This window comes from Pagrus major, chromosome 6 (genome assembly GCF_040436345.1).
Source record: "Pagrus major chromosome 6, Pma_NU_1.0".
NCBI lineage: Eukaryota > Metazoa > Chordata > Actinopteri > Spariformes > Sparidae > Pagrus > Pagrus major.
This window is the reverse complement of record NC_133220.1, coordinates 24,894,922-24,909,917: the sequence shown is the minus strand read 5'-3', so window position 1 is coordinate 24,909,917 and position 14,996 is coordinate 24,894,922. Positions and strand designations below refer to the sequence as shown.

The following is a 14,996-nucleotide window of genomic DNA, read 5'->3' as shown; positions in this document are numbered from 1 at the left end:
TTGTATAAATGTATGTGTAAAATCTACAGTCCATTCAAGAAAGAAAGAAAGAAAGAAAGAAAGAGAGAAAGAAAGAGGAAGAGTGTTACAGATTTCTTTCCTCTATCTGTTAGGCTGTTGAAGTTCCATTTTGCAAAAGATGTTAAGATCGGCTAAATTATACTGTTCTTAGAAGTAGAATTAATATACTTGGAGACAACACCTAACAGCAATGGTATAGGCTAAAGTACTGCTGCAGCAGTATCTAATTATTGTTTTGTTATGTAACAATATTACATGATAAAAAAAGACAAAACTCTGTTTATCACATTGTTTCAAATACATGCTTCTGTTCCCCCAAAATCCAAAATGTTTTTTTTAAAACTCTCATGCTGTGAAAGATGTCAGAGGGATTAACTTTATCATTTATCTAAAGAGGAAAATGGTGAGCCCTAATATGTTAATATAAGAATATTATCACAAAACTATTAGATGTGATAATAATAAGTGACAATCGTAAATTATCACCGAGTCTCACCACTGTATGTGTGGAAAACAATGTTTTGACTATCAGGCAGTCGCAGAAGACGTGACGTCCACATTAACAACACTTCAAACAGCGTTCACACTCAGGCTTCTGCCCACATCTGCTTTCTGACAACTGTCGCTAGTCAGAGCTGGTTTCTCTCTGTCATCCATTGTGCTGAGGTTTGTTGTTTTTTTGTAAATTTGCACTCAATGTCTGCCTTACATGTAGATATGCAGGGTTACCCCAGAGACCTTAACCAACAGATTATTTACAAGTGTCCTGAGTGAGCTGTCTTCACCTATGATAGACTTATAACAGTATTGACACAGTAAGGACAAACAATGTAATTGGTATACAGGGTGGTTCATTTCACAGAAAATGGTGTTGCAAACATAATTCACAGTATTTACCGGATGTGAGCTTCTGCTTTAGTAGCTGCCTGGTTGTACTGTTCAGCCATCTGATTGTAGCTGTCAAGGTTCTGGAGGCAAAGAGACAGAAAGAGAGAAAGAAAGGTGAGAGTCAATCCAGGGGTAACTTCTACTTCACTTTATACTTAGAATATTTTCAATATAAAGAGCGCTGTTCAGGTGTATGCTGCTTTTAAAGATGTGGCAACATTGTTCACAGGCTTTAACTTAATTCAATTTTCATATCACACCATTTCAGAACATAGAAAAACAAGATGGGCTACGTGGAAGTCCTCAAATAAAGTCCCATGATTTAGAGCTTGACATCCTGCGTTATCTACATAATACCACCATTACAGCTATTTTTTTTAACATTCAATTCAAGCTCTAATAAGCCGGCGATGATAAGCAAAATGCATAAAGCACCATCGGAAATGTCACATTTGTTAAATTAGTGACCTTTGAATTTTACAGTGCTGCTTACAATTCTGAATGCTGATGGCCTGTTGGTACTCCATAATGTTTTATTTCATGCGAGAAAAAGTGGCATTTAAACAGCAATTACTACACAGATGGAGCCCTTGCCTTGAGGGCAAGGTCATATACAGCACACCTCTGCAGGAGTAATCAATGGTTACAGTGTTAACTACTCTGAATTGTGGACAGAGCTGCTCACAAGGTGTCTACATTCATATAGTATAAGTTTTAGAAAATGAATAAGGTGTGCAGTATTTCCAGCCACGGTGTCGAGAATATGTTTAAAATCATCATCTCTTTAAGACGAATGATCACCTTACAGGCTTGACGTCAAAGCATATGAAAAACAGTTTGTCTAGAATGCCCCAAACACAAAAACAAATCTCTCTCACCACCCTCTCACACACATTCATTGCACAGTAATCACCATTTTAAACCAATAACCGCAGCGCTCACGCTTTTACTTAATTATTCCCTATATTCCCAATAGATGGGGTGATAGGAGAGGAAGATAATTGAAGTGACTGAGCAGGGAAAGAGATGGGATCAAACACAAACCTCCTCCACAATCCCTAGCCCTCTACTCCACCAGTGCCCCCTAGTCATTTTCATATCTCATTATTTCACGCTGATCCGCAGACATGCTTGTCCCGATTTGAATGTCTGGTGTTGGAAAAGACTCAAGTAATGTCATAGGCATCTTCTCCCTTAATCCTATCTGCTGGTATTCACTACACTGTAATAAGCTGTTCCTCTTTTCTTTTCTGTTCTTTAAAGGGAAGATCATAAAATATAAGTCATAAGTCTAGCATTAAGGAGGAAAGGGTATTTTGAACTAACCCAATCAGTATTGTTAAAGTATCTGCCCGGTCAGGTTCTATTTCAGTCATCAGGGAAACTGTTTAAGATAATTAAATAATTATGCCAGTTAAACAGTTGCAATTTCTGTAAGCGGATTTACAACAACCTTTATAATGTTGATCTCAGGCATTATTTTTCTGGCTTTGATGCAAGAAGATGACATTACCCTTCTTAATTGTGCCTGCAAAGTTCTGATTGGCTTGTTTACTTTTCCAACCGAGGAAGCAGACAATTAGCACAACACCTATTTGACTCAAAAATGTGGGCAGCAATTCAGAGGTCTGTATCCAAGCTATATATGTACATTAGAAAAGAAATTAATACATGTTTCCAACTACATTTACCTTTCTTATCTCATCTGAGTTTATGGCCACTTTTTGGCTGTCATGGTAATTCACAATGTGGAAATGCCAAACATCCCCAGGTGTATGACTTTATCCCTGCCAGTTACGTTTCCTGGATGTGTTATATTGGATTTTCCAGGCCAGGACTCAGGATTAGACTCCTGTTGCTGCTAAGTCTCCCCATTGCTAATACAGTATGTGAACTAGGCTTAAATATCACACCTCAACCGGGAGGAGAAGGGGGTATTGACTGCATCTCCAAAGCAACTGTATACGTCACCTCAGCATTTCATACCTTTGAAGACATTTCCAGTCCACAGAACCTCTCCTCAGATGCTTATTATTAATCTACTAAGCATTTGAATTAGCAAATACATATGTAAATTTGAAAGTGCAAGAAACCAAGCCCTGGATTCATGAACATAAAGAGACAGCAAGTCTTCTTGCTGGAGGAGAGTTAGCTAATACTTTGTCTGGCTCCCTGGGAATATGTGGTAAGAAGTTAGCCACATGTTAGCGACTTAGCCTCTAGCCTGAGGTCAAGGGCTCAGTGGGTACACTCAACAGAGGAAAGCTGAGCTGAAACTTGAAAGTCTGTAGTTGCCTTTTGGGATATCCAGTGTTCGAGCCAAGATAAAAAGGCTCCACAGGGGCTTAAACCCATGGGTGCCTCAGATTATGTAGGACAGAGAGAGTAGGGCACCAGCAAGAGAAGCAGCTAGCAGATGGTTTAAAGGTAAAGGGAAGCTCTCACTTATGATTGCTGTGTCCTTCCAAGGCAGTAGTTGAAGAGCAAAAACAAATAAATACATTTAGCAATGTCACCATGGTGGGAAGCCAGTGAAGGATCCTCTCTTGCTTCTTACCTCTTTGCCTTGTCTGCACCCAACCAAGGCCAAGAGGGAGCTGGGTACAGGAAGGTACTTCAAATTGATGAAACCAGAGAATATACATTTATATATTGATGGATAGAAAGATTATGTCATTGGTAAAGAATACTCTACTCCATACTGTAAGGCCTGCAGCACTCATCTGTAAAACTTCATGTAATTTAATTCAAATTTGAATTGGTGAAACTGCCACCATTGCTGTTAATCAGTGCATCATTTGCCCTTGTTGCCTCGTTTGGTAAAACATGGCCACAAATCTAAAAATTACATTAAATGAAAAAGTCCAAAAAACAAACTTGTGTGTTTTAAAGTGATTCTCGGGTATGTGACCCAATTGACACAGACAGCCAAAACAACTGTATGCTTTAATCCATGGAGATTTACAAAATGGGAAGTGTGATGGTAATGGGAGGGATGTTGCAACAGAAGTTACTGATACAACTATAATGTCTCTGGATGCTAATAGAACTTGGGAGAATTGGGAAAATTAAGCGTGGAAGTGTGAAGGTAGTGTTTAGACTGGCAGGTACAGCTAATCTAGTCAAAATGTTGGGGGGACCGCAAGGCTGTGTGTTGTTTTTTGTGTGTTTCAACATGTTTTTTTGTGCGTGTCTGTTGACAGAAAAGACCCAGAGCAACAGCCCCAGCTCAGCTCTCATGACACCAGAGAAGTGGCAGCACTATCACTGGCACACACACTCTGAGCTCTTCCCAGTCATTTGCACCCGTGGGGACAAAAGCCCAATGTGGAGAGACAGAAAAGGGGGATGATAACCCTCAATGGGGAAAAACCAAGGTTTTGGGGGTTGTTGGCAAGTCTCGTGGAGGGGATTAGTGTGGGTACGTGTGTGTGTGTAAGCTTGCATACATGCAGGTGTGTGACTAAATCTGTGTTTGTACGTGAATGCTTGTGCTCAGATGATCCTTGCATGCACACTCGTCTGAACACCCTCCAGCAGCTGTGGATTGAGATGGGCTGATGTCAGGATTTTGAGGGAGGGGTTGTTTCACGCTTGCGACGCCTGGACGAAGGAGGATTAATTTCTGCAAGGGGGGGGTGGGGGATTAAAAGAGGTGAATTTTAAACTGAGACTTGTTTACAGAGTAACAGGGTATGTTGCCACAGGGAGACAGATATACTCCACCTCTACACTGGGAAGAGATTAGGGAGACATCCACAAATAAACGAGGGAGAGAGAGAGACAGGATGTACTGGTATGTTGGGAGGGGTTCAGTCTTGGGATGTCTTTTAATGTGTCAACCTGTATGTGTGTGGGAGAGGGGAAATGCAATGTTGCACAGTGGATTGACCACTCTATCACAATTACTTCTGAAGTGACAACATACACACACAAACCTGTCACAATAAACACACACACAGGCTGTTTTCTCGTTTGTGTCAGTAGTGGACAGCATCCACAGCCTTTAGACAAACACAACAGTCTGTTATCGTCACTCATCCCTTAGGCAAACTGGACACCAGAGTGTGTTTATGTGTGTCTTCATACAGGTAATCAACTACCACACACACACACACACACACGCACACACAGGGTTATTAGCCTATTAGAAGGGGCTGCTGCTAAGCCACAGTAAAATGTTGATTCAAGGGAAGATCACACACCAATTATCAGTGGATTCTCCTTCTAATCTTGATGCTCTTACCTTCGGCTTAAATCTCTGCCTCAGATCATCAACACATCCAAACAGTACAATTACATGAGCATGAGTGTCTGCTTACGTATGTTCATATGAGATTATTTTAAGAAAAGAAGCACAGACTGATAGTCACACTTATTTTAAATCTATGCATTGCATTAATAGGCTGACCTGATGTAGAGGGAGGCCTCACAAGCCTGGACCAGAATTTATGTGAAAAGTGAGACATATTACTGTTTCAAATTGTGTTTTGCATTTATGTATATGACCTGTGTCAGTCACAATTCAACTTTTAAGTGGCCATTTTTTTTCAGCCTGACTGGTATTTGCCACAGGTATGAGAGAGTGAAAGGAAGAAAAATAGGCAGGGTAAAGGAGAGGGGGCATGAAAGGAGGCCTGGATGAATGGACTGCTAGATTGGAAAATGAAGGAAGAGAAGGAGGGAGATGGACGCCCGCTCAGGATAGACTGTCTGTTTAATGCACAGTCCATATAGCCTCTTTATCTCTCGCTCTCAGTCCCCCTCTTTCTCACTCCCTCATCCGCATGCAGGTCAGCTGCGAGCAAGTGAGGGGTGAAAAAAAAAAGCAATAGAAAAAGCGACTGCAGTGGCAAGCGGAGAAAGATAGAGCATCCTCCACTCCTCTGCCAATCAGTCTCTTCCGTCAAGCATTGCAGCGTGTGCTGCTCACCGCATGGTGTGCAGGGGCCCTTCCATTTAACTTGGCTATGTAAAAGGTTTTCTCAGAGGCCTAAAGGAGGCGAGTGCCAGGGACTAGATAAGGTCCCCCCAATCTGCCTGATGGGCCCTGCTGGACGGAGGGCGAGATGGGGAGAGGGGTGAAGGGCAAGTCCCAAAGAATACTGAATACTGGAGGAAGAGTTGTGGGTGTGAGGGACAGACACAGGGGAGGGTGAGAGTTTATGTGTGTCTAGCCGCACCTTTACACTCATGATTGCTTTAGTGTACATGTCGTTTTCAGTTGATGTCAATGTATCCTTATCTAGAGACCATCTTGCGATGGGATTACACCAGCTGCGGCACCTGAAAACATGTCTGGGTCCAACCCAAGACTAGTCAGAAGTCATTACTACATTATTACATGAGTACTCAGTACTCATGGGTCGGATCATGCCCACCATCTAACTCAGCCTTCCTTTTGATCTCAACTACACACCTGTAAAGTGTCATGACTGACATCTTGCACAGCTGAGATGCTATTGCACTGAAAAAAATCTGTCCACAGAGAGACAGACATATAAACACCCGGCAAAATAGTCCCGTTACAATAGATGTTTCCAGGACCACATTTTTCAATGATAACGCACACAGACTCACAAGGTGAAAACATTACCAGCCGAAGCTGTCACGGCTGGTAATAAAAAATGAAAATATTTGCACCGTCTCTGCTCGCATCCGCTACATTCTTTGTTCGTATATTTTTTCAGCATGCTTGTCATCTCTGTTTTTCTGATGGTTTCCTTTCTTTACCTGCACTCTGTAATTTCCCCCTCCTGTCTCTTTTCCTTTCTTCTCGCCTCTGTCCATCCCTGAGAGCTTAAAGCAGTTTTTTCCTGCCCTAAAATCATACACCAGTGCCAACCTTGTTCCTCGCAAAGTCTTTTAACAAATCCGCCCAAGTTTACTCTGTGAGCAAGCAACATTTATCAAAACTGTGGTTTTGGCTTTTACAGGGTGCAAAATATCAACAGCGCATAAGTGCTCAGGTGGAGGGAACACAGGTCATAATTTCTTAAAAGCACACAACAAACTGCTTTGATTTTTTTTCCATTTTTCAAAGAGAACACAGGGTTGCTGGCAAAAGGACATTGTGATGAGGAAAGCACAGAACATTTGATTAGACGACTGAAGCTCTCCGAGAGTGACAGCACCTTGAAACCTCTCCTGAGTGCTGGTCCATCAACAGCGAGTCGTGACTCTCACCTGCCTGCTGAAACTCTCAGTTCATTTACATTTACATTGTGACACTGGTATGTGGGCTTGGCATTTTCAAGATAGGAAAGAGTGTCTTGTGTCTCGACGAGATTTTAGTCTCCAAGGAGGGTGAGTAATATGACACTTTTAGACTTGTTTTGATATTCCTGATGCGTGAGGACCTCTTTTCAGTGAAAGCATAAAGGATGTTCTTTTATCTCGTTAGTGAGCTCTCCCGTTATACTTGTCAATTTTTTTAAGTGCAAGTATCTCACACTCTGAAACCTTCCCCCTAAAATTCTCCAAATGATGAGAAGAGATGCACAGCCACATTACTTAACGTGAGACAATGTCAGTACATCTATAATTTCACACAGTGTGGTCTTAACATTTGTAGACCAACAATATAAGGAAAATGATTTTGATTAATACAATGCAACTAATGAAACCATTTGTGGGAACATGTCTCTAGAAAAAGCCTTTCAGATGAGTTCTGGCTATTTCCTGTTTCCTATTTCCTATTTTTACACGTGTCTCTGAGATGGTAAATTGTTCTTACTTTTTTCTCCAGTATTTCTAGTTGATCTTTGTAGAAGCTGGAGATGCTGGCCAGTTCCTTCTCCTTGCTCTCCAGTTTTTTGGCCTGAAAAAAGAGGGAAAGAGAGTAGGGAAAGAAGAAGAAGAAGAAAGGACACAAAACATAAGGCAAATAAATAAATAGGCAAAGGAGGAGGACATGGAAATCAATCCAGGTACAAAATAAAATAAATAAAAATGTTTTAAATTAACTGACATTGTTGGTAAGTGAATAAAATGATGGTAATGGACTAAAACAACACATTCACTTCCTTTGCTTATGAGCATGCTGCACACATGGGACACACAAATCCAGAGATTAATGCTGAGGGGAGAAGAATCGAGGCAACCTGTTGCTCTCACTGCCCAAAAGACTTGCCAAATAAAGCCAAAAAGACAAATTAACTCTACTCTTACTTCATATTCCAGTAAAAACATAAGCAGCACTAAGCTACAGGGGACATAAGATTAATATTTTCTGCAGCAGTGGGCAAACAAACAATGGAATAGTTTCCTCTAAAAACAGATTAACAGCACAGACATTTCAGGAGACCATGAGACCAAAATGTGCTAACAGTAGAGCATCAAATTGTAGACTCGTGTTTTTCAACGCATATGTCAAAAATCAATAATGTTTAATGGAAATCTACAATAATATAAAAAATACATAACACCACAAAATAAAACACAAAAATAATGGGTATCTAATAGCTGGTCCATCTAATGTAACAGAACTTACAAAACTACTCAGGCAGCATGTGACTGGCACGGCGGCAGCGGGGGCTGACATGGTGATGCTGGCGTTAAGATGAGGTGAAACACTTTAATATGCCCGCTGAGCCAAGCTTTGACAGGCAGCAAGATGGCAGATTGGCTGTAGGAAGACCCATAGTTTGGGCCATGGCCATAGCAGCATGCAAGCAGAGGAAGATAGGGGCCAGACGTTAAAAAGATTCACTGTGAAAACAAGTTGCCAGTTCAGCTTGAAGTCAGACATGTGCATGCACTAAGGAACGTTAAATAAAAGATACACTTTGGAAGAAAGATTAAGATGTAACATTAGTTTTTTGATGGGACCACCCATCATAACAGCTTGATGCTTCACAGTGTGTCAATATTAGACAATAGAGCCCGAATGACACTCGATTTTTGGGGCCGAGCCGATACTGATATTAGAAAGTAAAGATTCCAATATTGACGTAAGGGTCAATATACACACCTTTTTGCATTAATCATTTGAATTTGGTTATTAAACACTTGTGACAAATGTTTAGCATATTTCGCTTTGTATAATTAATTCTAATTGTAATTTATTGTATAAATCATGCAAAGCATCTTAATAAACTTTTACCTTTATAAAATGTTCATATCTGCACATATCAGACAACACATATGCAGATACTGATATCTGAGATAGGCCAATATCAGCTGATAATAAAGGCCAACTGATATATCGGTCGGGCTCTATTAGACAATTTTATAAAGTTGCATAGGAGAGGATTCCTTTATGATACATATAAATTAAAAGAACATTATAAACACAAAGTAATGAGAAGCTATTGCAGAGCTACAAAAAGAAAATAACACAGAGGGATAGTCAAAGGAGGTGTGCACAATCAAAAACTTAAGGCGTTTTCGAAAACTGTTAACACATCGGTGTAGGTGACTGAAAAGCACAGCACTGCCATCAGCTCCTTTATTTCACTCACTGTGCATTACTAAAGCATCCATCCATCTCATTTTAGGGTACTCATTTGCAATATCACAATGATGATTTTCTCTTGGAACATAAAAGCAGTGATCGCACATTTTGCATGGATGGTCACAGAGTGATGTATTTTGCAATAAGGTAAGATACAGAGTCTTTATGTGAAAGAATTATAATAAATCTATTTAAATTGACCGATTTGAACTAACTCAAACTGCAATGAATGGCAATTATCAGAACTGAACCTTGCAGCTTGGTGTAGACTTGGTGTTTACATGCATCTGTCAGAAGTTGAGTCATGCTGCGGGTGAGTATGCAGTGGATCAAAGACGGAGCTCAACAGCTGTACAATCACATATTACATTTGATCTGTAGAGATTTACACATATGTGCCTTGATATCAAAATGATTATTAATCAGTAACACCTGTTAACACAGGTTTGGTTTGCTTCTAACCAATAAGGGTAATGAGTGGAGCAGTGCTACAGCAGTATGAACATGATATGGTGCATGAACGCAATGAAGCTGACTCAGAGTGAGGCAGCAACAGGCAGCAAAGGGATTTGGATTTATGTAGCATTGAAAGAGAAATCGTGTATTATAAACACACATACACACACACCATTATACCATGGTGTAATGGTGACTGATTGCTGTATCCGAGTTGTGCATTAGTGAGTGTGATAGAGATCAGATTGAGCAACAGCATCTTCTCTGGATGATCTACTGATCTTCTGTGCTCTTTGCTGATATGATAAATACAGGCACACACGCACACACACACACACACACACACACACACACACACACACACACACACACTTGCGCACAGATTGACATTACATTTATTGTAATCCAATCTAATCTAATCCTATCTTAACAGGCACATGCATCCCCAAAGACTCCATCTGCAAATCCCTGTACTGTGCTCACTGCACTTTTTCTTTCTACAACGGCTGTTTGATGCTCAAGGGCTGGGTGTGTGTGTGTGTGTGTGTGTGTGTGTGTGTGTGTGTGTGTAAAATCACCTCTGCTAGCAGCACAGATGATGTGTAATTTTCTAGCTGAATACCTCCCAAAGTGTTGTTGTGTGGAATGGTGGCGGCAGCACACTCACAGCCTCGCTTTAATGCACAATGAAAACATGACATTTGAATAGAGAAGAGAGAGAGAAAGGAAGGAAAAACTGACTTTAAAAAAAAAAATAAGGAGGCACCAGCAATGGCAGTGTTGCTTACCCAGGCATCCAAATCTGCTGGCTAGGACAGAGAGAAGGAATAGGGGTTAGTGAGACGGGAGAGGGTGTGAGGGCGGCACAGGGTTGGAAGAGATGGAGATGAAAGAGAAGAAGAATAAAAGACAGGTATAATAAGAAAAAGGAAAGGAAGCTGAAGTAACGAAACAGCCAGAGATTAAGCAGATAATGAAAATGTAGTAGAGAGAAAGAAATAACAGTGCTGAATTGAGAGGAACAAGGAGAGAACAAGGTTAGTACAACCTGTCAAACCATTATGTACGTTGCACATGTTAGACCTTGGATTACTTGTTAGTTATCTAATTTACCAGATTTTGATGTTGTGAGATATGTAATTGTGCCCTCCAACAGTCTGACAATGCATCTTGTCCCAGCATGCATTCTGTGAACAACTAACTTACTAGTTAGTTAATGAAACAACATTTCTACTCATTAATTTTCACATTGGCAGCTAAATTGTTGCCCAACAATATTCAAGATGTTGTGGTTCTGGCAAATAATCCTCACTGCATGTCAGCTGTCCATCCACACCCCCTACCCTCTACACCCATCTGTCTCTTGTCTCTCTTCACTGCCTTGAATTCAAAGTAGTTCCTAGAAAACAGTATTTGTGAAACATATGACATGTTTGACACTAAGGCATGTAGGATGTTATCCTGAGAAGAGAAGAGAAGAGAAGAGAAGAGAAGAGAAGAGAAGAGAAGAGAAGAGAAGAGAAGAGAAGATCTAGACTTTCAGAAAAAATTAAGTTAATATAAATTTAAGAAATCAAGATGCAAACAAACATGTAATCATGAAACAACAGCCAATATTTGAATGAGGAGCTAATATAGCCAGTGTTGGTTTCATTGAGCATTGAGATGAAAAATCACAGAGCATTTCCTTGTATGAGGATAAAAGCACACAAGTCTCAAGACAGTTGGTGCTTGTATGACTGTGCCTCTGCATAACAAATGTTGTTTTCAAATCACTGTTCAGTACGTCTTCAAGTGAAAATACTGCTTTCATAAAAATCAAGCAACACAACAATAATAACCAAACACACGTTTTACATCAATAATAACTAGAGCCCATCACCAGCTACGATGCCCTTCAACATGCTAATGTTCTGACTCACGAGTACTCATCACTTCATCATTACATGGGACCATGAACTGCACTGTTGTAGCACTATCACGTTGACAATATCTGTCCAAAGACAGACAGACATATCAACACCTGGCAAAGTACTTAAAACTGCTTCGGTGGTAGTTCCAGCTACAAGAAGTGTCTCCAGGACCACAATTTGCAATGATGACACACGCAGACGCACATAGTGGTGTGAATCACAGAGTGGGTCACGATACCATACGATCCATGATACACTGCTCACGAAGAAGTGATTCTATGATAATGGATACATTGAAAGACAAAGAATACAAAAATACCCCTTAAAAGACAAACTGCAGGAAGTATGTATTTATTCACTGCATTGTGGTGTCACAGCTGAGTGCCTCTTTATCACACACACACACACACATACACACACACACACACACACACAAACACTGACTGAAACTTTTCATAATTCATTTATTCAATAATTTCATCATTCCAATGTTAAATAGCTAAAAAACTGGCAACAGACCAATTGTGATAAATCAGTTCTTAAGTATCTTATCTCTTAAATATCCATATTATATATATCCATATTTGGCACCATTGTATCGATCAGCGTATTGCAAGAGGAAGCAATATGGTACATTGCTGTATTGATATTTTGTCCCACCCCTAGACTCACAAGGTGAAAACATTACCAGCAAAAGCTTTCGTGGTCTCGTTTTACTTCAGGTTCAAGTGTTAAGAACACATTAATATTTAAAAGGCAACTATACACAGATGTGAGTTTATTGTCAATTTTACAACAGCTCTTAGATGCACATCGCCAGTCATAACTAGCATTATTCACGTTGGACCACTTCTATCACCAAATCAAATAATACTGAGTCAAAGTATACAGAACAGACAAACAGGACACCATATTTGGGTGCGTCTAACCTTGCCCTTTCAAACCAAGCGCTCCCAGTCCAGCATTAGACTCAGAATGTAAAAGGACAGATTAGAGCGGTGGGTGGCTCTAATGTTGCCATGCCTCATAAAAACACCATTCAGTTAAATGAGGTGAACTCACAAAGCCAGTAGCTGCAGAACGTGTGTGTCTCAGAGTGTGTGTGTGTCGGGTAATCTGTGTAACGGATACAGCCAATGCCATCTGTTTAACCTCCCTGCTCTTCGGAGGCAGGCCCTAAACTTAATATGTGACTGTGTGTGTGTGTGTGTGTAGACCCCCACAGAGTGCTCACAGGAGTGTGGAGGTCCCATTTCCATAGATGATAGACTTTAGAAGCGAAGTAAAGGGGCTGGTTGTGATACAGATGCAGACAAACACATCCCCGAGCAGTTTGGTGCAGTCCATGGGCCATAGCGGACAATGGCATTTCAGGTACATCCACTTATTGTTTTTTCACAGCTCTGAGCTCCCTGGTGACTAGCAGTCAGCAGCCTCAGTCTGATCATTAAGAGTCTGGATCAACTGAGCTAGCAAAAACACGGCCAGGAAAGCATTCCAAATAGACTAAGACTCATATATTTACCAAGATTTTTACCGAGATAAAGCTCGTAAATGAGGTATTATTGCATTATCAATCAAGTTAATGGTGAGCCCTCGGTCAACATAAAGAAGACGAGGGACTAATTGGCTTGTAGGTATCAATAAAACTCAGATATCAGGACGCCTTAAAAACTGTGCGTGAAGATACTACATTGACAAAACATCTCTCATTCTACACTGCCAGTACATGTAAAACTTAATTAACCATGGACAGTGTACCTAGCAGAGTATTATAATTAAGAATTATAAACAAATTAAGCTAACAATAACAATCTTAACAACCACCATTCAACCACTCTCCATTTTGCTCAATTCATAAGACATGCAGTAAGAAACTGCTCTCTTCCCTTCTTCTAAAGCAGCCAGTATGCTTCTTCAGAAGTGCTTCTCAGATGGTCAAATAGCTCCGACCACCTCTGTAACTTTCTGAAACCGACAATCCAACATTAATGCTCACTTCCTTACATAACTGGTCAGCTGTGCAGAGGTTAGACCAGGGTTTAAACCTCTCAAGAAAACATATTTTTTCATTCTTGTTACAACTATTGTTACACTTTTCCTTGTGCATCAATGAAATCTGTTTCATCCCGGTCTAAAGCTTAATTTATGCTTCTGTGTTTAATCTAGGCAGACCGCAACAACTGTGATTGAACCACTTGGTAGTATCGCTAAGGGCCTCTCCTCTGGTGCTCAGCAGCAGTGCTAATACAGGGAATTGAGATCTGTTTTCCCAGTAAACACACCGACCTCTTTAGCTGTTGCAGTCCCTCCTGACTGGCCGGCTGTTGCTCTTCTTTGTTTATAATCCTCCTCCGGAGCTTTTCACTGAGTATCCCTAGGCTAGAGAGAGTGGACAGGCTGGATGTTGCTCCATGAGCATTCAAGTGGTAAACACTGCCTTGCCGAAACCAAGCAGGGTGGTCCTCCTTGCCGACACTCAGTCTGTCCACTCTGCCTAGCCCAGAGACACAGCTGTGAGCTGAAGAAGTATTTGTGTTTACTGGGATACTGTTGTATCCTCCACCGCCAGCACTGCATGTGTAAGTGCTAACAACAGTGTAGGCATAAAGCCTACGATACATTTAGGCTGCTTAAAAATGTATGTACTGTTGGCACAATCATAAAGTATGAATCATGCACATCAGCACATGGACCCAGCTTCCCTTCTCAAAGAAAACATTTTAAAATAAGCCCTATTTCACAATGACAAATTGAGCTATGGTCGAGCCACGCATTGTATGCCAGCAGAACCGGATCATTCCTGCATCTACAAAACTATTTTATAGGTTAAAAGGGCCAAATCATTTACTAGCATAGTGAAATTAATGGACGGCCCTGCTAGAAAAAGACACTGATTTAATGGATCTCAATACATTTGATTATCTATGCTCAGCTGAATCATGTTTGCTGTCGCTGTACCATGAGGGTCACCAGATGCACCAGCTTGGCAATGCTTCATGCTTGATTTAGACTTGAAACCTCAGTGGTCTGGCAACAGTGTGTTCGTGTGTGTCCGTGTGTTTGTGCATGTGCGTGGGAGTGAAAGAGAGAAAATGACAGAAATGCGACAGGATGAGGAGACCTTTTGGTCTCCAACAGCACCTCACATGGCGAGAAAATGCTTCCTTGGAAATCAATTATGTAAATACTGAATTATGCAAATGCAGCATTTGAATAAATCTATGTGTTTGGGGAGAAAAGATTTTGGTGTGGTTTTCTAC

At 40.7% G+C, this 14,996-nt stretch overlaps 1 protein-coding gene across 1 annotated transcript in view; it reads right to left on the bottom strand.

Moving 5' to 3' along the window:
• Positions 1 to 14,996, bottom strand: part of chchd6b (coiled-coil-helix-coiled-coil-helix domain containing 6b) — a 57,151-nt gene that overhangs the window by 29,732 nt on the left and 12,423 nt on the right. The window contains exons 5-6 of the mRNA XM_073469039.1: positions 7,646 to 7,729; positions 919 to 989 (exon numbers count right to left, since the gene is read on the bottom strand). Coding sequence (XP_073325140.1) covers positions 919 to 989; positions 7,646 to 7,729 — 155 coding nt within the window. The remainder of the gene's footprint in view (positions 1 to 918; positions 990 to 7,645; positions 7,730 to 14,996) is intronic.